Source organism: Salvia miltiorrhiza, chromosome 2 (assembly GCF_028751815.1).
Source record: "Salvia miltiorrhiza cultivar Shanhuang (shh) chromosome 2, IMPLAD_Smil_shh, whole genome shotgun sequence".
Classification (NCBI taxonomy): domain Eukaryota; kingdom Viridiplantae; phylum Streptophyta; class Magnoliopsida; order Lamiales; family Lamiaceae; genus Salvia; species Salvia miltiorrhiza.
Window position 1 is genome coordinate 28071458 of NC_080388.1, and position 27703 is coordinate 28099160.

Consider the following 27703-nt stretch of genomic DNA (forward strand, 5'->3'; position numbering starts at 1 on the left):
GATGGGACATCGATTGAAAAATTAAATAACATATACTTGAATTAAATGTATTATAATAAAGAAGTAAACGCGATATAAGAATAAGAAAATTGACTAGTGTGAGTAATGAAGTCGAAATAATTATACTCAATGAAATAAAGTTGAATGATATAATAGAAATAAATTAGTGAAGTTGAAAAAAAAATTGTGAATACGATGGACATCGCTCGGAAAACTATATAACATATACTTGAAGATAATATATTATAATATAGTATTGAAGTCGATTTGATAATAATAAAATGAACTACTATAGTGTAAATAATGAAGTCGAAATAATTATACTCAATGAAATAAAGTTTAATTAGTTAATTGAAATAAATTAGTGAATTTGTAAAAAAAAAAATCATACGATGGGATTTTGCTCGGAAAACTATTTAACATAAACTTAAAGACAATGTATTACAATATAGTATTGAAGTCAAAATAATTAAATTCAACGTTCATCAAGTTTAATTATATAATTGAAATAAATTAGTGAAGTTGAAACCAAAAATAAAGTATACTCAATCATGCGTAGGGATTTTGCTCAGAAACTATATAACATATACTTGAAGACAATGTATTATAATAAAGTATTGTAATCGATATGATAATAAGAAATAATTATACTCAATGAAATAAAGTTAAATTAATTAATTGAAATAAAATAAATAATTAAAATAATTAAATAATTAAAAATGAAATTATAGAATTAGCAGCGGCAGTGGGCCGTCGGTAATCAGCGGCGGCAGTAGGCCGCCGGTACTCGTTCGGTCAACGTCCGGCATCGGCAAGCCATCACCGATCGGTCAAAGTTGCCGGCGGCACCATTGCCGCCGCTAATTGCCGGCGACATAATGGCCACCGCTACTTGCCGGCTGCGTTCGCAGCCGGTAAAAGTCAGGCCAACCACCCGACTTGGCCGACAATGTTTACCGGCGGGAATCGTCGGCCGCTTCATTTTGCCGTCGCCGATCACATCTCCGACGAGAGAATTGCCGACGGCAACTTGCCGCTGGAAACGCCGCCGCTAATCCCATCGCCGTCGGCCGCTTCATTTTTAGCGGCAGGAATTGACGCCGACGATTCAATTTTTTTTGTAGTGTTTGTTGCTAATAACAATCTGGAATACGGTGATGCTATGGTTGAAAATTAGATCAATAGAAACCTATTGTTGATCATATTTTAAAATAAAAAGAAAAAAAATCAAACTATTGTTAATAACTTTATAAACTTTTGAGTGGATTGTGAAAATACCCCATTTCCTTTAGTAAAAGTAAAAATTAGTCACTAAGATAAAAACTTAAAAAATTACCCACACTTACCATTTTAGCCCTTCAAACACTACCCTGTAAAAAATTTCCGTATTTCACAATCAGAATTTTTTGGTTGTGAATTCACAACCAATCGAGTGAATTCACAACCAGTTAAATTCACAACCAGAATTTATTTTGGTTGTGAATTCAAGTAGTTGTGATTTTGATGTTTAAAGTTTGAATTCACAGCTAAAAAAATTAGTTGTGAATTTACAACTAACAATAGAGTTGGTTGTGAATTCGAGATTTAAAACTCGAATTCAAAGCTAACACTAACAATTCTAGAATTCACAACCAAAACAACTAGTTGTGAATTCAAGCTTTTTTGTTGTAAATTCACAACCAGTAGAATTCACAACCAAAACTTAATTCACATCCAGAATTTTTTGGTTGTGAATTCACAACCAATCAAATTCACAACTAAAATTTAATACCGAAATTTATTTGGGTTGTGAATTCAGTCGAGTTGTGAATTCAAGTTTTTTTGGTTGTAAATTCATAACCAGTAGAATTCACAACCATAATTTAATTCACAATAAGAATTTTTTTGTTGTGAATTCACAACCAAAATTTAATTCACAACCCTACACCCACTCTAAACCCTAAACCCTAATTTAATTCACAACCCTAAATCCTAAACCCACTCTAAATCCTAAACCTTTACCTTAAATAGTCGAATTTACAATCAGAATTTAATTCACAACCCTAAACTCACTCTAAACCCTAAGCCCTAAACCATAAACTCTCAACTCACTCTAAACCCTAAACCCTAAACAGTCGAATTCACAACCAGAATTTAATTCACAATCGAAATTTATTTTGGTTGTAAATTCAAGTAGTTATGAATTTGAGTTTTTAAAGTTTGAATTCACAAAAAAAAAATTGACTTGAGGATGGGTGGTCGAGGGTGGGGTAGAGGGGGGGTCGAGGGGTGGGCAGTGGAGTGGAGTAGTAAAAAAAAATGGCTTGAGGGTGGGTGGTCACGGAGGTGGGGTCAGGGGCAGGGAGGGAGGAAAAGAAAAGAAAAATTGGCTTGGGGTGGGGGGTGGGGGTAGGTGGGGTCTGGTGGTAGGGGGGAGTAAAAAAAAAAATTGGCTTGGGGGGGTAGGTGGGGTCGGGGTCTGAGGGGTAGAACAGGGCGGAGGGAGTAGAAAAAAAAGATTTTTCTTTTTTTTGGCTGGGGGAGGGGGGGTCGCGGTGGGGTGGGCAGGGTAGGGGTAGTGAATTTTTTTTTAATTTTAATCTTAAGGATAGTTTAGTCATTTAACACAAAAAGTGGGTAATTTTTTACAAACAGTGGGTATTTTTTTAAGTTTTTATTTGAGTGGGTAAATTTTAATTTTACTAAAAAAAGTGGGTACTCTCATGTATTAACTCTAAAGTTTTTCATATGTTATAACTTTATAAATAATAAAACGATCATAAATTACGGCGTAAAGTGATACCCGTGAAATTTTTAAAATTTGAGTAAGAATGAAAAAAATTAAAAGAATTATTTTTTATTTTATTTCATTGAAAATTTTTCAATTTGACAACAATTTACCTCTTTCTGAATATATATGGTCATGGTGACCTTTTGATTTGCTTTTTTTTATAATCTTCTGTTTATTAGGTGGTTTCTAAAATTTGGAGCGTGAATTCAAACACGCATGCGGTAATTTTTGTATTTGTGCGTATTGTTGTTTTGCTAATGTTTACACAAAAAAAAGAAAAGAAAAATAATTATTGAATTGAAAGTATAAAAGTCATAAAGTGTATACCTTTTTTAGTATATATAGTTTGATTTAATACTTTTTTAGTAAAAAAATTCTAAAATTTATAAATATATTATAAAATAATTTCTACATCATTTAAAAAAAAAAAAATAATAACATCAAATAATTCCGGTCGAATTTGACGGGTTACACACTAGTTTACTTATACACATGGTAGGAGACCAGGTCTTCTCTTTTGATACCGATAAATTTAGCCGCTGATCGCTGCTAGAGGTGCATTATTATAGACGGCCTTGGGCATTGCGAGAGGGAGGTCGGGCAGCCGATGTTCAGATGTGAGAAGTTGCACAACTTGGCTTATTGAGGGGCGCTGGGTGCTATCTGGATGAACGCACCACAGCCCGACAACCATCAAACGCTCTATCTTGCTTACTTCGTATTCTGACGACTCCAGTTTGGGATCAGCTGCATCAAGCAACTGCCCACCTCCGTAGAGCTTCCACACCCACTCCACCAACACAATCTGGCCTTGGGGATACCTATGATCAATAGGCTTTCTTCCACAAGCAATCTCCAGTAAAACAATGCCGAAGCTGTACATGTCAGTCTCCTTGCTCGCCCGCCACGTCGCAACATACTCAGGAGCCATGTAACCTATGGTCCCTGCAGCCACGGTCGAATGCAGATCTTTATCGTGATCAACCAGCCGGGCCAATCCGAAGTCGCCCAGCTTGGCGTTGAAGTTGTTGTCGAGCATCACGTTGCTCGATTTTATATCCCTGTGCACTACATACTGTCTCAAGCCTTGGTGCAAGTACAGCAGAGCTGAAGCTAGCCCTTGTGCAATTCTGCATCGCATTTCCCATGTCAGCAATGAATTTAGTTTGAAGATGTGGGAATCTAAGCTCCCATTAGGCATGAACTCGTAGACTAGCAGAAGCTCTGCTCTTCGATGGCACCAACCGATGAGCTCCACCAAGTTCATGTGCCTTAACTGGCTGATGATTTTGACTTCGGCCTCGTATTCTTTTCGGCCTTGTTTGGATCCCTCAGCCACCTTCTTCACTGCGATGAAGGTGTTTGTCGCTTTCAGGAAGCCTTTGTAGACGCTGCCGAAACCCCCTTCTCCGAGCTTATGCTCCGCTGCGAAATCGTTGGTTGCAACAACCAATTCATTGTAGGAAAACCTTCTAGGTCCGTTTCCCTTTTCGAATTCATCATCCATAGCAGAATCGGAGAGCTGATCTGCCTCTAACACCTCGTACCGATTTGATAAAAAACAGAATATGGTAGCTGATGCAAGAATGAGTAGTGATACGGCAGCACCGCTCGATCCAAAAATGAGTGCCCTTTTATTGTTGGACTCCTTCTTATTAGGGCTCAAATCAGTGGACGAAAAATTCCAAGATTTAACATTGTTTTTCTCAAACAAGCCTCCAGTGGCAGCCAGGGGCGTAGCCAAGGGGGGGCTAGGGGGGGCTGAAGCCCCCTCCCAAATTTTGAGTTTTTTTTAGTATATATATATATAGATATATGTTTATATTATAAAAGAAATTTGTTTTACAAAAGTTGATTAGCTTGTTATATTCTTCCATTTATAATTAATTTAAGGATAATTGTGTTATTTAAAAATATATAATCTATAAAAATATTATACATTATTATCACTATTATGCTTGTCTTTTAATAGAAAATGCCTAAAATGGATGGAATGCCCAAAAAAAATTTGTTTGCTATTATTACTATGCTTGTCTTTTATTTTATTATTATTGATTCTAGCTTGTAATTTATTGAAAATATATAATTTATGAAAATATTGTTCGTTATTATTGTTATTATGCTTGTCTATTAATAAAAAAATGCCTAAAATGTACGAAATGACAAAAAAAAGTTTGTAATGTATTGAAATTAATTTGTAATATATTAAAACTATATAGTATATGAAAATGATGTTCTTTATAATTACTATTATGCTCGTCTTTTAATAAAAAAATGCTTTAAAAATACAGAATGTCCCAAAAAAAATTGTAATGTATTGAAACTAATTTGTTATATATATAAATTATATAATCTATGAAAATGTTGTTCTTTATTATTACTATTATGCTTGTCTTTTAATAAAATAATGCCTTAAATATACGGAATGTCCAAAAAAAATTTCTCGGGGAACCCCGTGTAAGTTCAGCCCCCTCCCAAATTAATTCCTGGCTCCGCCACTGGTGGCAGCTACAAATCCGACAGTAACATATTCAGGCAGGTAATTTCTAAGATCAACCTCGTAGCTGAGGTTGTGTTGTCGGAATATTCCGTTGGAGTTGCCCGTGAAATCGACCCTCAAGATCTTGGTAGTAGAATTGTAAGTAACCCAAACATCGTTTTCCCAGCCTGCAGAAATATTGTTGTACCATGTGGTGGTTGCTACGGAGGTGATGCTGTTGAGATCGATGCCCACATGCGGAACGACGGGGCCGCCATTAGAAGGTGGATCACCACCATTGGGAAAGGTATCGAACTCTACAGCAACGAAACTCTCCAAGGAAGACGAATCCACTGGTGAGGAGCCGTTGTCGAGGCCGAGGTGGCTGCCGTATGACCATGGTTTGATGGAGGAGCCTTGTGGGGCCAAGAAAAAGGCGAGGCCGTCGCCGAACTTGTCGCTGCCGTAGGAGTCTATGACGATGGAGAAATGAGTGGAGAAATCAGCCAGCTTCTGTGAAGCCTTGTCCCACAAGTGCAGCGTCTCGAGGTAGGTGGCTCGCCCGGCTCTGTCCACCCGCGCTTGGTCGTGCTCGTTGGTTGTGACTTGGATGCCGTCTTCGGCGATGTAAGCGTCGCCCGTGAAGTTGAAGTGGCCGCCGTCTGATCTACTGATGGGAGACATGTTGAAGTTCAGTGAGACTGTTGCAGGGATGATCAACGCCAGGAACACAAACATGGAAATGGAAGAAACCACGGATGTCCACATGTTTCTAACTCTTACTATGTTTTTCAGTATTCAAGAAAAATTTAAAAATTATTGGGGAAGAAATTGAAGGGCTTGATGACGGAGTCTTTTTTACCAAGTCAAATAATTTCGGCGACTTGACTTCTTGTAGTGGTCCAGATATGTAACCAGTGAATTAAGTGATAGATTTGCGATTGAAATGTAAATTCCAGACAAGAGAGGAAGATAGGGAGAAAGAGAGGAGGAAATTGATAATCTTCATTTCTAACTTTTCTTGTAACACAAGAGACACTTATATAAGTGGTCCCAATCAACACACGAAACAGCACTCTGGAAACTAACTAAAATTGTCACGATCGGACTTAATTAGCCGGGAAACCATGACCAAGGATTGGGGATAAGGAATGGGATAGAAAGGGGATGAACGAAATAAGAAATAAACAATGAAGAAACATACTTAATTATTAATAACGAAGGGAACGTTTACAACGGAGTTAGAGTCGTGATGACTTAGTCAAACTAGTAAGTTCAGATAGCTCCGACTTAGCCAAAAATAATATGAAATTCTTTTGAGTACGCAGCGGAAGAAGGTTCTGATTACATGTATGAAGACATGTACTCAAGAGTTCTTTAATACATATAACTTCAGACAAAGGGATTTCCTGCTCGTCACTTCATCACCACCGGCTACTGCTCAACCTGCACATTTAGAAATACATGCAGGGCTGAGTACAAAAGTACTCAGTGGGTACATATGCCTATAGAAACTTGCATTGAAAACATAATTAAATTGTCATGCCATCATATCAGTACAGCAAGGGAGTTTTCATGAAATAAGCCCAAGCTTACTAAATTCTTTTGTGATTCTTAAAGTTCGACTGATCAGTCTAAGTTCTCCTTGTATTTTATCATATCTAAAGCTTGTGTGCCAGAGAGGTGGCCACCTCTCACGGACACCTGACCGGCCAACCCGTTAGATGACTCACGACCCTGGGTGTACACTAGCCCTGGCAGGATAGCTATCAACTGCTCAGGACCCTGTTCGCTTTTATTTTTACTACGCCGCAAGTATACGGTGTAGTTGCAACATAGGGAAGCAAGGTCGTATTCCACAAGGATTAGAAGTCAAATTCTAGTGATTACCTTAAGTCATTATGCTAGAGCTATTTAGACTAAACAAGGAGGTGAGTGGTTTGATTAACTAACAAATTCAAAGACAAAATAAGGACAATAAAACAAAGTGGATTAATTAAGTGATGAAGGTGGTTTAGGGATTAGGCGTCGATGGATTAGCAATGGACTTCAAATTAGCTCAATATTAGTCTTGATATTCCTATTTATCTAGAGTAATCTCCCTACTAGTTCTAGCCCCCTCCCGGACGACTAAAACTGTAGATTACGGGTCATAGTTGCCGTCCCCGGTCAACTTCTAACCTATAACTCCCAAGAGCACAAATGATCGGTAAACTCTCACCCAACTCTCAACCTCCCGGTTTATTGAGTCAATATGTTTCAAGCTCCTAATCTATTATGATTATCCTCTCCCGATTCAAATCACAAATTAGAAATGCATAGAAAGTGGCCAACAGTCCATACACGAATTAAAGTTAGGGATTGAAAAGATAATGAAGAAGGCATAATCAAAGACAAATATTGAGCATAATAATCAATCCATTACATAATCTACTAGCCTAATCCCCAAACCAATGGGGGATTTTAGCCTAACATGTGCACAAACAACAATCCAAAAACAAAGAGATACATAAATGAAATAGAGAGTAAAGTGACAAATCCTATTTCAAGGTTGCTTTCTTCCTTCTCTCCTCTTCAATGCTTCAATCTTGGTAGGTGGGTGTGTTAATGGAGGCTAGGGTTTTGGTGTGGAGTATTGGGGAAGATGAAATTGGATGTGTTGAATGTTGGGGAAAATGGGGTTTTTGGGCTCAAAATCACGCCTGGGGCCCACTTGGGGGAAGCCCCGCCCTTTTCCCGCGGTCACGGCCCGCGTCCGCGGCCTTCAAACGTGGGGGATGGTCAGGGGACCCGCGGCCGCGGGTGATGACCGCGGGTTGTGACCGCGGGGTACTGGGCGTTTTGCGCAGTCCGCTCGTTTTGCTCCGTTCTCCCTCGTCCGGACTCCGATTTGGTCGCCGTTTGCGCTCATGGATTCCTCTTGAGACGTACTTCAATCCCATGTCTTCAAAATCCACCAATTAATCCTTGATTTTTCCTGAAATTACTCCAAAACTACACCAAGACATCAAATCTTCATAAAACTAAATATTCGGGCACAAACAAGCATTCACAAGCAGAACATGAAGGGAAATGACAACAAAACATGTGGAATTGAGGTACGAAAACCATGTTTGTCAGACCCGAATTCGATTACTTTAACTTTGGCATTGCCTCAGCAGATAGATATCATACTGAATGAAATATTTTATGGCAAGACAATAACTGAGATAACTGAAATAACTTTCCGTTCATAGATTCTATAATGAAATAGCTTGCTTGAAAGTAACATTAAAACTCATTTGATATATCTGAAAGTAAACCCACTTGATATGAAATCTCTGTGATTCGGTGGTTCCTTGATTGACTGTTATCCCCGACCTTGACCTTGATTTCGAGAAAAAAACATAAGATACTTACTCGAAAAAAATTCTCAGGATGAGAATGCATAGTTAACCATGCATGAATCTGGTATGCATGAACTAATCCTCTGAGCGATAGTCGGGAATTTCTACTGTTAATCCTCGTTAATAGATTTAGCTACCTCTCGTTTATCGCGGTCAAATAAAACTATAACTCTTCATTTCCCATCGGAATATTCTAATGTATAGTAAATAAATCTCGCTCTTGTATTCGATTATTAGGAACTGACTCGGCTTAAACAAGATGTGACCTTGTAGAAAATTATCGGGCTTAACAGTAGAACATACTCACTATTGTAGGTTTTAAAAAAAAAGAATAGGTTCAAAGAAATAAGATAGCCGATTAATTAAATAACAAGGTGGTTCCAAAGAAATAAACAATAACAACCCACTTTAAATAATTTGGGCTTGGAGGAAATAAGTTCAATAATTAAGAGGCTCAGTAAAGCAGCCTGATAATTAATCACAGATGGCTCGAATTAAAGCACTGTAGCTATCTAAATAAAATGATGGAAGTGTCCCATTGATATTCTAAATAATGTGGGCTGGAAAGAATAATTTTAGTCCAATAGGCACTTTAATCGGCCCAAATGAAGAATTAAACTGGCCCAACGAAATATAAATGGGATTAGAATAAAGTCTATCACAATATACACTTCAGCCCATCTCTTTTAAAATTTAGAGCCCAACAGAAAAAAAATAGTAAAAATGGTCCAATCTCACAATTAAAAGAAAAGCCCAAAATCAAACAAAATAGGAGCCCATCCCCTGATTAACACTCGGCTCTCTCTCTCTCTCTCTCTCTCCCTCTCCCCAAAACTAATTCTCGCCTTTCTCTCTCTAATCTTTCTCAAGGCCGGCCGCTCGGCCCCTTCTCCATAATCGATCGGCTCTTCCTTCTCCAGCCACTCAGCTACCGCCTGCTCCAGGCGGCGTCGACTGCCGACGCGTCAAACCCTGGCGACGTCCTCTCTCTCTCTCTCCTCACGCAGAACTCCGTCGAGCCCTAACTCTGGAAATCATCGCCGCGGTCGCATCCTTGTCTGAATCCGGCGAGCTGCCGCCGCCTGGAAGCTCCGTTGTCGCGCCGTCTTCCCGATTCAGAGCAGGGCAGCAGCCCACTCCTCTCTAAAGCTAAGTCAAAATCTCGCCCCCTTTTCTACCGGTTCCAATTGTGAATATAGACAATTGCAATCTCTCCTTGTTTTGCATAAGAAACATGCTATGCTCGATTGAAACTTCGTATATACTATCACTTGCACACTAGAATGTTGTTGGTGCTTGCTAAGTTCAAGATGATTATAAGGTCCTCTGTCGTGTGAAACTAATCATGATCATGCTTGGTATGAATGTTTTCTGGAATGGGTATTTGAGATAGTGAATTACCTCGAATGTGTTTGAACTGATTGCTTGCTGTTGGAGTTGAAAGAAATGTGTAGTAACTTAAATGAATTGAAGGTGCCATGTTGAAACGAATGGAGGAGACTTGAACTGAAATAGCAAGGTTAAGGACAGAGCTTACCTTGCAGTTGTTTGGTTTGATTGATGTATTGTTCGTTGTAGTTGATTAGTTCCAACTGGGGAATTAACTGAAATGAACGATGATTCTTGTTTTAATGCAGGTGAACTAATCAAAGAGAATGAAGTCATTGAAGCCAAGCCTTACCTTGAGAGCTTCGGCCGATCGAGCTGGGGCTATTCTTTGATTCTCTTTTGGGTGAAATGGGTTGAGAGTGAAAAACTGCATTTGTTGGCTGGGTTGATATTAATAGAGAAAATGACGCTGCATACTTGAGTATGCTAGAAAGATGAGCAGGCATAGGGTGGCTGGAGGTAGAGATTTGAGGGAACCGGGCAGCCATGGAAGGCGGCTGCAAGACTTTTACCGATGGTTGATGAGATGGAAGTGCAGAGGGGTGGCTGGCTGTTGCTCCAACACTCTTCTTTTACCTTTCTCTCTCTTTGACTTTTGTGCTCTAACTTGAGTGAAAAGTAATAAGTGGGCCATGTAAGTCCCAACCTTTGTAATATACTATACGAATTTCCCCAAGCTGGGAACTAAACTGTAATCCGTGAACTGTAAATAAAATACTGGTTCGAGTTCCTAAACATCGCGTTTCTGTATCCGTTTGATATCTGCTTTCTTGTTTGCCAATATCGATAAACTGTAATATAACTTAAATTAAATCCGGGGATTTAATCTGCTTTGCAGTCGGAATAATTCCACGACTTCGAGTAGCACTAATAAAAATATAACTGCATCTGTTTTTCAATTAGTAAATAACATGACTTCGCTAAGTCAGTTATAACTTGGAAATAATAATTACTGAATGGTTCAATAATTCTCATCGCGATTTACTCACGCGATACAAAAGCATAGAGGTAAAATAATAACTTCGTCTCTGATAAATAAATCAGGATCGTAAGCTGAATTCTCGTAAACTGTCAACTGGATTCTATTCACTGAAAGATGCGATTTTAATATCGCGATACTGTATTTAAATAACATGAAAAGAGTGGGTCACTACAAACTATCCCTCTTAACAAAATTTCGTCCCGAAATTTGATAAACTCGGCTAAAACAATCGGGGTATTTCTCTTTCATCTTGTCTTCAAGTTCCCACGTAGCTTCTTCTTGTCCGTGGTGTCTCCATAAGACTTTCACTGATGTGATTGCTTTATTTCTGAGTTGTTGCACTTTCCGATCCAGAATGGCTTCAAGTCTTTCTTCATAGCTCAAATCTGGGCTAAGAATCGTCTCTTCTTGGTGGATCACATGCTTTGGATCGAAGACGTATTTTTTGAGTTGTGACACGTGGAAAACGTTGTGAACGTTTCCAAAGCTTGGCGGTAACGCCAACCTATAGGCTATCGGACCTATCCTCTCTAGGATTTCATATGGTCCTATAAACCTGGGCCTAAGCTTTCCTTTGACACCAAACCTAGTTATCCCCTTAGAGGGAGATACTTTTAGGAAGACCTTGTCTCCTAATTCAAACTGTAACTCGGTTCGGCGTGCATCTGCGTAAGATTTCTGTCTATCTTGCGCTTCCTTCATTCGGCCTCGGATCTGGCGAACTATCTCAATCATTTCACTGACCGCATCCGGTCCTAAAGTTTTCCTTTCACCCACTTCATCCCAATAAAGCGGCGATCTACATTTTCTTCCATACAATGCCTCATATGGTGCCATATCGATGGTCGCCTGGTAACTGTTATTATATGCAAATTCGATCAAAAGCAGCACTGCTTCCCAACTTCCACCCCTGTCTAACACCACTGTTCTCAACATTTTTTCTAGGGTCTGAATTGTCCTTTCAGACTGCCCGTCTGTCTGCGGGTGGAAGGCGGTGCTAAAATTCAGTCTCGTGCCTAACTCCTTTTGTAAGCTCATCCAAAATCTAGATGTGAACTTCGAGTCTCGATCTGATGTGATTGACACGGGTACGCCGTGTAAGCGTACAATCTCCCTGACATACAACTGGGCTAGCTTATCTGCTCCGTATGTGATCGGTATCGATATAAAATGGGCACACTTCGTGAGTCGATCCACTATTACCCAAATTGTAGTGTTTCTTTTCTTTGTTCTGGGCAAACTAGTCACAAAATCCATTGCAATGTGTTCCCACTTCCATTCCGGAATTTCTAAAGGTTGCAACTTTCCATATGGCCTTTGGTGTAAAGCCTTCACTTGCTGGCATGCTAGGCATCTCTCTACAAATGATGCTATGTCTCGTTTCATGCCTTCCCACAAAAAATACTTCTTGAAATCTTGGTACATCTTAGTGCTGCCTGGGTGGGCAGTATAAGGGGTATCGTGAGCTTCACTCATGATTTTATCTTTAAGCTCCTCGTCGTGGGGAATACATATTCTTTCCTGAAAGAAGATAGCATTATCCGATGCTTCCCTATAGTTCTTGAGGTCTCCTTTCCTTATTGTTTCTCGAAGCTTTTCCATTTTCTCGTCCTTTCTTTGTGCTTCTATTATCATTTTTCTCAAGTTGGGTATCGTTGCAACAACGCTTGCTATCGTTCCTGGTGGTTTAACCACTTCTATGCTCATTTTTCCAAACTCTTTGATGAGCTCATTCTTTTGGGTGACGAGATATCCCAACCTAGATTGAGTCTTACGGCTCAATGCATCAGCTACTACATTGGCCTTACCCAGGTGGTAGTTAATACCGCAGTCATAATCCTTCACTAGTTCGAGCCACCTCATTTGTCTCATGTTAAGGTCCTTTTGCTCGAAAAAGTACTTCAGGCTTTTGTGATCCGTGAATATTTCACACCTGACTCCATATAGGTGGTGTCTCCAAATCTTCAGTGCATGCACCACTGCGGCTAATTCCAGATCATGGGTTGGGTAATTAAGTTCATGTGGCCTTAACTGTCGTGATGCGTATGCTATTACCTTTCCTTCTTGCATTAGCACGCAACTAAGTCCGTTCTTAGACGCGTCCGTGTAGATCACGTATTCTTTATCGGCTGTGGGGACTGCTAACACTGGTGCAGTAGTCAACTTTTCCTTAAGTTCTTGGAAACTCTTCTCGCACTCCTCTGTCCAAGAATACTTTATACCTTTTCTGAGTAATTGCGTCATTGGTCTTGCAATTTTGGAAAATCCTTCTATGAACCTCCGATAGTATCCTGCTAATCCCATGAAACTCCTTATCTCATTGGGGTTAGTTGGCGATCTCCATTCTCTCACTGCTTGTACTTTTTCAGGGTCCACTTTGATCCCTTCCGATGACACAATATGTCCCAAGAACATGACTTTGCTAAGCTAAAATTCACACTTGCTGAACTTGGCATACAGGCTCTCCGTCCTCAATGTCTCTAGGACGATTCTCAGATGTTCCTCATGGTCCTTTTTGTTCTTTGAGTATATCAAGATGTCGTCTATGAATACTAAGATAAATTTGTCTAAGTATGGATGGAAAACTCGATTCATGAGGTCCATGAACACGGCCGGTGTGTTGGTTAGCCCGAATGGTACAACCAAAAACTCATAGTGACCATACCTAGTTCGAAATGCTGTCTTAGGTACGTCTTCTGGATGAATCTTCAACTGATGATAACCAGACCGCAAATCAATATTTGAAAATACACTTGCTCCCTTGAGCTGGTCAAAGAGGTCATCTATCCTTGGCAAGGGGTAATTGTTCTTGAGTGTTACTTTATTCAACTCTCTGTAGTCTATGCACATTCGCAATGTGTCATCCTTCTTCTTCACGAAGAGCACGGGTGCGCCCCAAGGTGACACACTTGGTCTAATGAATCCAAGATCCAAAAGTTCTTGAAGTTGTATCTTGAGTTCTTCCAACTCCTTTGGAGCCATCCGGTATGGTGCCTTTGAAATGGGAGCCGACCCGAGCTCCAAATCAATGGTGAACTCGATTTGTCTGTCCGGTGGTGGTCCAGGTAAGATTTCTGGAAATACGTCTGAAAATTCTCGCACGATTGCTACATCGTCTATGCTCTTCTCTTCTCCAGGTTCTCCGTGCAGGTACACGAGGTAAGCTGGGTATCCCTTCTTCATCATTTTCGTTGCTTGTAGGGCGGAGATGATCATTTTTCGTCTTCCCATGCCGATCCCGTGGAAATGTGTCAGTTCCTTCCCTGGGGGTTGAAAGGATATCCGTCTTTCATTGCACAAGATGGTGGCGTAGTTCTCAGCTAGCCAATCCATTCCTAGGATTATATCCACGTCTTTCATCGGTATAACATACGAGTTATTCACTACAATCTTGAGTGACCCTAAGTTCAGTTCTAGGTTCAAGCACACATGATCTACTGTCGTCATCCCTCCTATTGGTGACGATATACTCAACTCCTGATTGGCTCTTCCCGTCTTTAGTCTTAATGCATCAACACATGCACTTGCAATGAAAGTATGCGATGCGCCCGTATCAAAAAGGAGTATAATAGGGGTATTGTGCATCATGCCCATACCTGCCAGGTTTCCCTGGTTGCTCTCGGGCTGCTTTTGTCTCATCGCATAAGCTCTAGCATGATGGGGTCATCCATGCTGCTTCTGCTGTTGCTGTGGTTGTTGTCGAGGTTGTTGCTGAAATAATTGTTGCTGTTGAGGCTGATACTGTTGTGGGTGTTGATATTGCAGCTGCAGATGTTGTGGCTGTTGATTTTGTTGTGATTGTCCAAGGTGTGGTTGGGGTTGAGCTTGGATTGCTCGCAAGTGTGGAGCCTGAATAGGTATGTTCGGCTTTGAACTTGTTCCGTACTGCTTGTTCGGGCACTGCTTCGCGTAGTGTCCCTTGTGGTGGCAAATATAGCAGCCATCACTGCCAGCTTTACAATTTCCCCCATGATTCTTGTTACACTTGGGACAAGGTGGAGCCCTTTGCTGGTTACCTCCCATCGGTCTCTGTGCATTTTGGTTCCCATAACCTGGTGACTGGAAGGTTTGTCCTTGCCATGGCCTCCTCTCGGCTTGGCCAGGGTTATTGTTGTCCCATTTCCTCTTTCCTTTGAAATTCTGATTATGACTCTGGTTATGCGGCGGTGCGGATGCAGTTGCCGTTGCTGGTCTTTCTCCCGGTATTGCTGCCTCAATGTCTAGCGCTCGACTGAGTGACTCAGTATAGGATAATCCTCCGTGACTTGCCAAAGTCATCCTATTCTCGTGCCTCAGACCGGCACAGAACTTCTCAGCCATCTTCTCATCTGTGTCAACCTGATCCGGTGCATACCTAGACATATCGCAGAACATTCTATCGTATTGTGTTACCGACAGTGACGTAGCCAGACTTTTTAATCAGGGGGGGCAAATAATAATTATAATATAATAAGTTCATAAAAAAGAATACAGAAGACTCCGAATAAATAACAATCTCAATAAAATCACAATAATGCTTTAGTTGCACTGCAGTATTACAAAACTATAAATAAATTTCCTACCATTATAACATTTCTCTTCTATTTTTCATGTTTTGAAACCGCTGCATAATCGCTTCATTAGTAACATTTACAAATACATCATTTTCGATGTAAGATATCATACAATCATTTAACAGCTTATCTCCCATACGATTGCGTAGAGCACTCTTTATGAACTTCATAGGTGAAAAAGCTCTTTCTACTGTAGCTGTAGCAACTGGTAGAACCAATGACAACTTGATTAACAGATAAACTAACGGAAAAATTTCATGTTTTCTTGTAGAAACCATCTTTTGAGCCAGACCTCCGATCCCTAATAATTTTGAGAACTTTTCATCTAAGCGCACATCAAAAATAAAGTTCTCAAGCTGACTTTCAAGTTCATACAAAGTTACTTCAGAAAATTCAGATGGGTAAAGCTTTGCAAGGCGAACCAGCTTCTTAACATCAAATGCAGAAAATGAATCTCTAGGATCCAAGCATGCCATGCATAAAAGTAACTCTGTGTTGATTTCATCAAAACGGTGATTTAACTCTAGAACTTGCATATCAATCACATAATAAAATAACTCAACTCGATAATGATGGAGATTGGTCATTTTCTCAACTCTACGTCTTCCTCTTCCTCGAGCTACATATTCATCTTCCATATCAAGCATAATTATCTCATGCGTGCTACAAAACTTGGAAACTTCAGTCAACAAAATCTCCCAACCATCATCTCTCATCGCTTGCAAACGTGTTTTTGCCACTTTAACAAGATTCATAGCATTAACAATATCTTGATCCTTTCTTTGTAGCACTTGAGATAGTTCATGTGTGATTCCCAAGATTTTCCTCATAATATGTAACACAAACACAAACTCAAAGCGATTCATAACTTCTAACAAATCAATGGCTTCAGCCCTCTGTGCATCATCATTTCCATTCTTCCCAACATACTCAAGAACATCAATAATCACTACTACAAAAATGCACATACATAACGCTTCATACATAACGGTTTTTTTAAAAAACCGTTATGTATGAGCGCATTTTTGGAATAGATAACGGTTTTTACAAAAAACCGTTATCTATATAGTGTTGTCCATACACTTAGATATCGGTTTGAGTTAAACCGTTATGTTTGTGCGTTATCTATTAGTTGCATACATAACGGTATTACAAACCGTTAAGCCGACTGTTATCTATGAGCATATTTTACAACGATTTATTAAACCGTTATGTATGAGAGTTTTGAAAACTGTTATGTATAAATATATTTTTTTAATTTTTTAAAACTTATATTATAATATATTATATTTAAAAATAATAAATAAATTGGTAGATTTAAAATTTGAATCTATTCATGAATATAGACTTTGAAAAATTTAAAACCCATGACATTTCATTAATAATATTTCTATAAAATATGAAAACATTATTAGAAAATAAAAAAAAAATTGAATAATAAAAGTATGAAACAAAAGCAAAAAAAAAAAAAAAGACTTACAGCACCACCGATTTCACTAACCCTATTCACTCCCGTTCAAAATTTTCGTTCCTCAATTTTCGCGGCTCCTTCCACCTCCAAATTTTCGTTCCCTCAACACTAATGTTCTCCCTCACCGATTTCGTTTAATTTTCTTGAAGTTGTCCGGCAGAAAGAACCGATTTACAGCACCTATTTCGTGTTTAAGTTCCGCCGATTTCGTTTCAGGCAAGACAAGAAGTCCGGTCGATTTCAGTTCTTCGTTCTCTGGCCGATTTCGTTTCAAGCAAGACTCGGAAGTTCTTCCCCAGTTTCCGTCGCCGCCAAGACCTCCGCCGCGTCCATCATCTGAAGCCCACTGCTTTCGCCGGCGACGAGGTAAGAGTTTCAGGTGGCTTTAATATGTGAATCGATGAAATTTTGTATAATTTCTGCTCCACTTTCTAATGTCTTCGAAAAGCAAGCGCAAATTCAGTCAATTCGAAACAAGCTCCGCAGAAAACCTAAAGCCCGAAGCCCTAGTCTAGCCGAAATTCAATCCGAAGCCTAGCCAAGATAAAATTAGGGCTAAACATTCAAATCGACAGAGCCGGAGCTAGAGTCCCAGCCGAGATAGAATTAGGGATAAGCATTCGAATCGGCGGACTAAGAGTCGGAGCCCTAGCTGGAGCCGCGACATGCGGTCGAGGCGGAGCCGTGAAGATGGGTCGAGGCGTCAATATCGGTCTAGGAGCAGGAGCAGAGAAAGGAATAGAGAGAGAAGTAACAGGCAAGGATCGCCCGAGTAGCGTAGGTTCGATAAAGGGTAGAAGCAGAAAGCGGTGCACGGTGTTGGTAGATCTGATTTTGCTAAATTGATTGACGGTTATGATAGTATGGTATGTTCTTCAGGAAATTCATATCTCTTGCACTGTTAATCATAATCTAAACCTTATTTTTTTAATTTCTTCAAGTTCTAATATTGTATTTAGACATGGATATATGAAGCTTCTAGCTGAATATATTGCATTAGAATTTATACTTATTTTCTATTGATTCTTTGTGGATTCCATTGATTGTACTGTTCTTAATTAGTATAATAGACACCAGCTGAAAGAGTCAAAGCTAAGATGAAGCTTTGGCTTTCAAAATGAGGGAGTTCAAAATGTTGTTACATAGATACTCTTTTGATTGTACCTGACTGAAGTCTTGTTTTCTCAGGTAACCATCATGAGTTGTATGCTGAATCTAGAATAAATATTACTAGTTCTCGTTGCCTTATGGTGATAATAGGTCTCTGAACTAGAAGGAGCAACTAGGTCACGTCGTGCAATGATTTTGAGCAACTCCAGAGTTGCAGATGGTGCCTCTGATATTCTGGCTTTCATAAGGCTTCTTAGATAAGGCTTCAGACTTGCGGTGTTGGTAGGTCTTCCCTTCTAGTGCCAATCTAATCTATATCCTATCAACGCCGGTTCTGCTCATCTCTATCTTATAGTGTAATATATGTGCTGCAAAGAAAAGATAAGGTTGCAGCAAGGCACTAATGAAGCCAAATCTCCCACTGTAAGTGATCAAATCTCAAATTTGATCAAAAACTCAACCAAAATACATTGCAGAAGCAGATTTTTTGGTTAATTAGTAAGTTCTCTTTCCCTTTTTCATCTTTCTAGGGATTCTTGAATTGAAGCAGAAGGGTGTTTTAGAATTGTGATGGCCAATAGAGGTCTCCCTTTTTCTAATATTCTCTTAATGGTTTATCAATTCCAGTTGTGATGTTAATCTCGATGTTGTTGTTATTGAGTTTCTAATACATTGTGCTTGTGTTTTATTTCAACGCAATTGTGTGGGAAGCAAAATTTATACTGTTTTGCTCATATAATTATGCTAGATTGGCCACTGTGATTATGACTTTAGTAGAAGTTGTTTATCTATATGCTATTGTTGTAAATTGTAGGAATTAATGCACCAACGTCGCAGTCGTTCTTGAATTATGTATTATTGGTATTGGTCTATAGAAGCATTATGCTCTATTGAAGACGACCTCTGAAGGTCAGTTCATTGGCCTCTCTCTCTATCTCTCTTTACTCTTACTCTGTGTTTTTGTTTCTTTCCTTATTTGGGGTTTTTGAGTTTTTAAGATAATTTAGAAATAGACCATCATGTGTGACTTGAGGTGTGATTGAGCTAATATTGGTTGAAAACAATAAATATTTCAGAAGTTTGGATATGTTTATTACTGATTCTGCTAGACTATCTTCAGCAGCACTGTAGCAGCCAACTTAACAAGCTTAAGAAAAATAGGTTGACACAGACGCTCCCTTGCTTCAAAGGCTGAGCATGGTCTGACTGATTAGAAATTAAGCTACTCTCCCTTGCTTCATCCAGACGCTAGACGTTATACCACTGGTCATAGTCATATTGCATTTTGGCGTCCTTGTCATTTATTTTTCACTTCAACAATCCAACCCTGGATGAGATAATATTTATGTAACTGATCTAACATCATATTGTTATCAAAGGATATTGGTTTTGAAAAGTTTTCGATAGTTCTGATAGGTTTTGTCCATTTTACCAATCACTTTGATATGCTTTTTAAGTGTTTATCATGATGCTCTATATTGTGATTCTTGGTTGGCTCTTTGTATGATTTTGTGGCAGGTTTGTGGTGGATTAAATGAGCCGTACGTTGAGCTGAAGAGGCTTGTGAATTCACAAGAAATGTTGTACCATATGGCTAGCTAGTTGCATATTTAATATGTTTAGTATTTTTGTAAGGCATAATAGTATAGATAAAGCAGTTGTTGAATTTTGGCTATATTCAAATCTTGTATGAATTCTTTTTTATGATAATAATATAAAATTAAATATTTTGGAGAATATATAATATTATTATTGTTGGTTTTATCATTTATATTGTTATGTATAAATTAATAGATAACGGAGAAATAGAAATCTAATTACGGTCAAAAACGTTATACATAACGGATTACCAAACGTTATTAATATCAAAAAACCGTTATGTATAGGTGTGTACATAACAGTGAATATTAAACTTTCATGACGGTTTGAAACGTTATGTATAATACTATAGATAACGGATATAATCCGTTACGTATATATAAACAATCGTTATGTATAATAGAATAGATAACGGATATAATACTATAGATAACGGATATAATCCGTTATGTATAATAGAATAGATAACGCTTAAATCTCCGTTATGTATGAAATCCACATACATTACACCATTATATATTACGGATGTTTTCGCACATAGATAACGGATAAAATCCGTTATCTATGAGCGAATCTGGTGTAGTGAATAGAAGAAAATAAATGCATTAGGTTGATAAGAGTACCATAATGAGAACTCCAACGAGTATCCCCGGGCCGATTCAATTCCATCTCTTGATTTAATCCTCTTCCCGTATTAATTTCACCATTTGCAATACCTTCAATGATTTTTTCTCTTTGATTCTCTCGAAGCATATCTCTGCGCTTACAAGAACCACCAACAACATTGCATAATCGTGTGACAGTATTAAAAAATGACCCAATACTTGTATGTTTTTAGCAACAGCAACAATTGTGAGTTGAAGTTGATGAGCAAAATAATGAACATAATAAGCACTAGGAGTTCTCTTAAGTATCAAACTTTTCAACCCATTGAACTCACCTCTCATGTTGCTTGCACCATCATATCCCTGACCTCTCAAACTGGAAACACTTAAACCATGAGTAGAGAACAAAGAATCAATACCCATCTCAAGTGAGGTTGAAGCTGTATCACTAACATGCACAAGACCAAGAAAACGTTCAATAACACATCCATTCTTATCCACATAGCGTATAACAACACCCATTTGCTCCTTGACAGATACATCCCGACACTCATCAACTAAAATAGAGAAAAGTCATTTCCAATATCCATAATGATAGCTTTTGTTGTCTCAACTGCAGCTGCATTTATGATATCACTTTGGATGTCAGGAGATGTAAGCTTGAGGTTGTCAGGAGCATTTTTCAATACAACTTTAGATATATCTTCATTGCAAGAAGCAACAACTTTCAGAAGCTCAATAAAATTCCCTTGATTTAAGGATCTTTCCGACTCATCTTTTCCTCGAAAAGCTAAACCTTGCATAATAAGATAGCGAAGACAAACAACCGAAGCATTCAATCTACAACGATAATCAATCTTAGATTGTTTTGATACTCTAGAAAGATTCACTTCAATGTGTTGGGCTTGATTCATCAAATCTTCGCATGCCAATCTACATCTATTATGCTCACTAGTATGGTCTCCAACATGATATCTCAATCTTTCTTTTTTGCGCCAAAAATTAAATCCTCCAGATACGAAAGCATCATGTCCCTTTTCACTACGCCCCGATGAAAAGAGATAACAGTTTAAACAAAAAACTGCGTCTTTTGTAATGCTATATTCTAGCCAAGTCTTGAATTCATCAAACCAAAATGGAACAAATTTGCGTTTTCGATTTCCTTCCATCCTTTGAGGAAAGTCATGATTCCGTGGCTGACATGGACCTTTCAATAAATAAGCTCTATGAACCTACTCAATTAAATTTGGTGGATAGCTCATTATATCAAGTCGTAGTCCCGGATCACTTGGAAGATTTTCTAAATCGATTTCAATATTCATTCCCTTTGTTGATGCTTGAGGTGGAGAATCAACTCCAATGCTCACTTCCTTTGGTAATATTTGAGGATGTTCATTCACTGATGAAGATGGAACATCTACCTTGGGAGATGCTTTCGAATAATAGCGTTCCATTTATCTAAAATATAATAAACAAAATTAAACAATAAATAAATAATAAACAAACAAATAAATAAAGATGAAACAAAGGAATAACTAAACAATTAACTCAGTTTTTGATTATACACGTTTCAAATGAAAGGAATTAAGGAAACTAGGGAAGACCACTTTGAATAAACAAATATACAAATTTCAATGGCTTTAAGAGTGTTTTTTTTGCTTTACACGTGTTGTTCAAAGCCAAATCCCATGGCCATATGTATTTTTTTTTTCTTTTCTTCCACTTTAGTCTTTGGAAATCATGGAACCTCCAGTTCAGATCGCAACAGCGCCGCAGAAGGTAATCTTTTTTTGCTATTCATGTTTCTTATTTTTATGATGATTTTCGTTGATAATTGATTATATTATTCATACGCATACCCTGTTTATTAAAGGGAAAAATCATAAAATTGAATTAGGGCTTGTGATTTGGGGATATTCTTACTCTGAATTAGTATGATGTGCAACCTGCAGTGTTGATGGAGCAGCGGTGGTGCCGTAGTGGGGAGGGTCGTCGCAGCATCGTCGTTGGAGTAGGGGCGGCGTTGGAGTTGCTGATTGCGGGGAGAGAGAGAGAGCGAATTTCTGGGAGAACCGCGATCAACGAGGGAGAAACTAGGATTGAAACTAAAATAATATTATTTAATTATTTATTTAATATTAATGTGAAATTACTTAAATACCCCTAGTTTTTTTTGAAATTTCCAGTGGGGCCCAGTGCCCCCACTGCCCCCCCCCCCTCTACCTCCGTCACTGGTTACCGACATCCTTCCTTGCTTCAGGTTGTAAAATTCGGCTTCATTTTTCTTACGATAGCTCTTGGGTATGTACTTGTCATATATACTTGCCTTGAATTGCTCCCAAGTCAAATTTTCCAATTGTTCCTCTGTCATCGTTTTCTTTCTTGCTTCCCACCAAAAGTCGGTTGACCCCGTCAGCTGAAAAGACATGCAAGCCAGGCGCTCTTGGTCAATGCAACGCAAAAAGTTGAAGATACGCTCAATAGCGTGTATCCAAGTCTCGGCTTCTGCCGGGTCCCCTGTTCCGTTAAAGGTGGGTGGATTCTGTCGTAGGAATAATTTCTCAATTCGCCGTTCCGGCTGTACAAGTGGTGGAACTACCTCCGGTTCTGGCCCTGCTTCTGGGCCTCTTTCTTCATTTCGGGGAATTCTTTCTCCTCCTCTTGGACGTCCTCGTTTTGGCGGCATTCTATTTGGTCACAACACAAGTTGTTAATGCAACATAACAAGGCATACTATCATTCTTATTGTTCTGCCCAACTTCTCATATTTCATTCATGCTTAAACATAGACAAAACATATAAAGTAAACATTGGTGGGTGACTCATCCCAAAAAACCGGTAAGATCGCTTTATAACATAGGAAAATCGCCTCAGTGAGGACTTTACATCAGCATAAGGATCTAGATTCCTCCAAGTACAATTCATGATGTACTGGCTAACTGGCTAAGCCATCACAAAAATCCTTAGTTCACAGAACGCCTCAACATCTCGCGTTTCCATACTACTATTACACAAAGACTGTGCCATCATAAGGCGTACAAATTAAACATCAGTACTACATATGCTTTTGGAATAATTACATAACAAGCTACTAGGTACATAAGGTTCTATCTACGAAGGTCAAGTGTACGATCCCTGAGTCGGGGCCTGGTCACTAGCTGGCGTGGCAGGTATGTCCTCCTCCGGATCTTCCTCCGGATCCTCCTCTGTTTCTCCATCAGAGGGGTGTAACTCACCATCTCTCCTACCCACGGCCTAGGCAATGGTAGCCAAGTGAGCTAACTCCCCTGTGACCCTGCTGTTCGGGTCGTCACCTGTGCGAATCCTGGTCGTAGTGTCTCTGGGCTGGTGCGAGGCGGTAGGTGATGAGAATCTCAAGCGAACCATATCCAAGGTGGCACGTAAAGCTGAGTGGTTGTCCTGGGCTGGGGCCTTGCCTTTGATAATAAAATTCTTAGCATCGGCTAAGACTCTGTCGATGTCAGCCATGGCGGCTGTTATCTCTGCATCGCTCATACGCCTCGATGGTCGTGGTCATCCCAGGGCTAGGGGTACTGAGCCCATGCCAAATGGAAAATCTCTGTGGGCTTGAGGCCTAGAGGGGCCTGCTTCTGCGTCATGCCTCCCGAGGTGCCATGGGATGAGGGCTACTGGTGGGGTCAGCTGTGGGAGTGCCGCCGATGGCTCATCTGCTGAAGGTATTCCAACCGGTGCAAAGTCCCCTGGGCACAAGTATGGTCCTTGAGGGGCTCTTTCCCAACGAGTGAAGCGGGTCTAGATCTCAGCCATAAATCCAGGAAAATCATAGTGTAGGTCGTAGGTCATGCCGGAGCGAGTGGCGAAACGAGTCGAGATCTTCCTCGCCCAACTTTGCCATTCCGATGGCAGCAACTCAATCAACCGCTGAATCCCATCATAGTCTGATATCTCGTGGTCTCTCGCAGCGACCCAGTGTCGATGGAACCCTGCCAAGAACTGGCCCAAATTGTCGCCGTGGCATTGGCGGTAGGTGAAATATGAGTTCCGAACAGCCTCCGGACTCGTATCTCGACGTAACGGTCGACGCCTGGTGAAGCGTATTCTTGCCATCTACACACGAAGGTTGCATAGTCAAGTCACGTATAACATAACAAGTGGCAAGAACAGTAAGGTTCCAAATCTAAAGCTGTAAGGCAACAATTCTACTCAGGACATCGCAATTCTAACCATTGCATATCGTAACGTAGTAAGGTTTAACACTAAACTTGAGTCTTCATCATGTAATCTCTATCATGATCACTAGTACTAGCTAAGGTTTCGAAAGGGCGACTTTGATGTATCGCGATTCAGCTAACTATGTGTAGCACTCTCACTGTCATGAGAAGTGTTCAAGACATACTAATTAAGGCAATAGTTGATTCGGTATTCCGCCTTACGCGAATAATCCGAATGAAGATCTATGCCCGTGTCACTACCTCGTACGTGACACCTTTCTTTACTCCACATTTTATCTTGTTTGTCGATTTCTCATTTGATTCACAACCCTTGTAACTTACTCCTCACCTCAATCTACAGAGAAAAGCAAAAGTGTTCTTGCTAACTTGTTTCTACTGTTCTGCTCACATTAGTGATCATGCACACTTAGCGCATCTAAGTTCATTGAGTAACCTCTCCAAAAAAAAGGCATAAGTAAAATAATCACTTGCATAAAGGTGAAATATAAACTTTAACATCTGAAACTTTCTGCTGCCTTCCTTTCTGTTGAGCATGGTGATGTGATGAAATGTTGAGCTTTTGGTGTGGAGTATTGGGGAAGATGAAATTGGATGTGTTGAATGTTGGGGAAAATGGGGTTTTTGGGCTCAAAATCACGTCTGGGGCCCACTTGGGGGAAGCCCCGCTCTTTTCCCGCGGTCACGGCCCGCGTCCGCGGCCTTCAAACGTGGGGGAAGGTCAGGGGACCCGCGGTCCCGCCCCGCGGCCGCGGGTGATGACCGCGGGGTACTCCTGGAGTCGGGGACAGCTGACCCGCGGTCCCACCTCGCGGCCGCGGGTGGTGACCGCGGGGTACTGGGCGTTTTGCGCAGTCCGCTCGTTTTGCTCCGTTCTCCCTCGTCCGGACTCCGATTTGGTCGCCGTTTGCGCTCATGGATTCCTCTTGAGACGTACTTCAATCCCATGTCTTCAAAATCCTCCAATTAATCCTTGATTGTTCCTGAAATTACTCCAAAACTACACCAAGACATCAAATCTTCATAAAACTAAATATTCGGGCATAAACAAGCATTCACAAGCAGAACATGAAGGGAAATGACAACAAAACATGTGGAATTGAGGTACAAAAACCATGTTTGTCAGACCCGAATTCGATCACTTTAACTTTGGCATTGCCTCATCAGGTAGATATCATACTAAATGAAACATTTTATGGCAAGACAATAACTGAGATAACTGAAATAACTTTCCGTTCATAGATTCTATAATGAAATAGCTTGCTTGAAAGTAACATTAAAACTCATTTGATATATCTGAAAGTAAACCCACCTGATATGAAATCTCTGTGATTCGGTGGTTCCTTGATTGACTGTTATCCCCGACCTTGACCTTGATTTCGAGAAAAAAACATAAGATACTTACTCGGGAAAAATTCTCAGGATGAGAATGCATAGTTAACCATGCATGAATCTGGTATGCATGAACTAATCCTCTGAGCGATAGTCGGGAATTTCTACTGTTAATCCTCGTTAATAGACTTAGCTACCTCTCGTTTATCGCGGTCAAATAAAACTATAACTCTTCCTTTCCCATCGGAATATTCTAATGTAAAGTAAATAAATCTCGCTCTTGTATTCGATTATTAGAAACTGACTCGGCTTAAACAAGATGTGACCTTGTAGAAAATTATCGGGCTTAACAGTAGAACATACTCACTATTGTAGGTTTTAAAAAAAAGAATAGGTTCAAAGAAATAAGATAGCCGATTAATTAAATAACAAGGTGGTTCCAAAGAAATAAACAATAACAACCCACTTTAAATCATTTGGGCTTGGAGGAAATAAGTTCAATATTTAAGAGGCTCAGTAAAGCAGCCTGATAATTAATCACAGATGGCTCGAATTAAAGCATTGTAGCTATCTAAATAAAATGATGAAAGTGTCCCATTGATATTCTAAATAATGTGGGCTGGAAAGAATAATTTTAGTCCAATAGGCACTTTAATCGGCCCAAATGAAGAATTAAATTGGCCCAACGAAATATAAATGGGATTAGAATAAAGTCTATCACAATATACACTTCAGCCCATCTCTTTTAACATTTAGAGCCCAACAGAAAAAAATAGTAAAAATGGTCCAATCTCACAATTAAAAGAAAAGCCCAAAATCAAACAAAATAGGAGCTCATCCCCTGATTAACACTCGGCTCTCTCTCTCTCTCTCTCTCTCTCTCTCTCTCCCCAAAACCAATTCTCGCCTTTCTCTCTCTAATCTTTCTCAAGGCCGGCCGCTCGGCCCCTTCTCCATAATCGATCGGCTCTTCCTTCTCCAGCCACTCAGCTACCGCCTGCTCCAGGCGGCGTCGACTGCCGACGCGTCGAACCCTGGCGACGTCCTCTCTCTCTCTCTCCTCACGCAGAACTCCGTCGAGCCCTAACTCTGGAAATCATTGCCGCGGTCGCATCCTTGTCTGAATCCGGCGAGCTGCCGCCGCCTGGAAGCTCTGTTGTCACACCGTCTTCCCGATTCAGAGCAGGGCAGCAGCCCACTCCTCTCTAAAGCTAAGTCAAAATCTCGCCCCCTTTTCTACCGGTTCCAATTGTGAATATAGACAATTGCAATCTCTCCTTGTTTTGCATAAGAAACATGTTATGCTCGATTGAAACTTCGTATATACTATCACTTGCACACTAGAATGTTGTTGGTGCTTGCTAAGTTCAAGATGATTATAAGGCCTCTGTCGTGTGAAACTAATCATGATCATGCTTGGTATGAATGTTTACTGGAATGGGTATTTGAGATAGTGAATTACCTCGAATGTGTTTGAACTGATTGCTTGCTGTTGGAGTTGAAAGAAATGTGTAGTAACTGAAATGAATTGAAGGTGCCATGTTGAAACGAATGGAGGAGACTTGAACTGAAATAGCAAGGTTAAGGACAGAGCTTACCTTGCAGTTGTTTGGTTTGATTGATGTATTGTTCGTTGTAGTTGATTAGTTCCAACTGGGGAATTAACTGAAATGAACGATGATTCTTGTTTTAATGCAGGTGAACTAATCAAAGAGAATGAAGTCATTGAAGCCAAGCCTTACCTTGAGAGCTTCGGCCGATCGAGTTGGGGCTATTCTTTGATTCTCTTTTGGGTGAAATGGGTTGAGAGTGAAAA

At 39.8% G+C, this 27703-nt stretch overlaps 4 protein-coding genes and 1 long non-coding RNA gene across 5 annotated transcripts; 1 reads left to right on the plus strand and 4 right to left on the minus strand.

Annotated features, from left to right (window-relative positions):
- Positions 1-3302: 3302 nt before the first annotated feature.
- Positions 3303-6026, minus strand: LOC131008225 (L-type lectin-domain containing receptor kinase IX.1-like). The gene is made up of 2 exons (XM_057935118.1): positions 5283-6026; positions 3303-4418 (listed from the first exon to the last, which is right to left on the minus strand). The coding sequence occupies exons 1-2, from the start codon at positions 6015-6017 to the stop codon at positions 3303-3305; spliced, it is 1851 nt and encodes a 616-aa protein (XP_057791101.1). The 5' UTR covers positions 6018-6026.
- An 8643-nt stretch (positions 6027-14669) lies between these two features.
- Positions 14670-15380, minus strand: LOC131008226 (uncharacterized). The gene has a single exon (XM_057935119.1). The coding sequence runs from the start codon at positions 15378-15380 to the stop codon at positions 14670-14672; it is 711 nt and encodes a 236-aa protein (XP_057791102.1).
- Positions 15381-15570: 190 nt separating this feature from the next.
- Positions 15571-16527, minus strand: LOC131008227 (uncharacterized). The gene has a single exon (XM_057935120.1). The coding sequence runs from the start codon at positions 16525-16527 to the stop codon at positions 15571-15573; it is 957 nt and encodes a 318-aa protein (XP_057791103.1).
- A 956-nt stretch (positions 16528-17483) lies between these two features.
- LOC131007732 (uncharacterized) lies at positions 17484-19869 on the plus strand. Its single transcript, XR_009096238.1, has 3 exons — positions 17484-18638; positions 18955-19049; positions 19659-19869. It is a non-coding gene; the product is annotated as an uncharacterized LOC131007732 (long non-coding RNA).
- A 547-nt stretch (positions 19870-20416) lies between these two features.
- LOC131008229 (uncharacterized) lies at positions 20417-21798 on the minus strand. The gene is made up of 3 exons (XM_057935121.1): positions 21581-21798; positions 20982-21184; positions 20417-20901 (listed from the first exon to the last, which is right to left on the minus strand). The coding sequence occupies exons 1-3, from the start codon at positions 21796-21798 to the stop codon at positions 20417-20419; spliced, it is 906 nt and encodes a 301-aa protein (XP_057791104.1).
- Positions 21799-27703: the final 5905 nt, after the last annotated feature.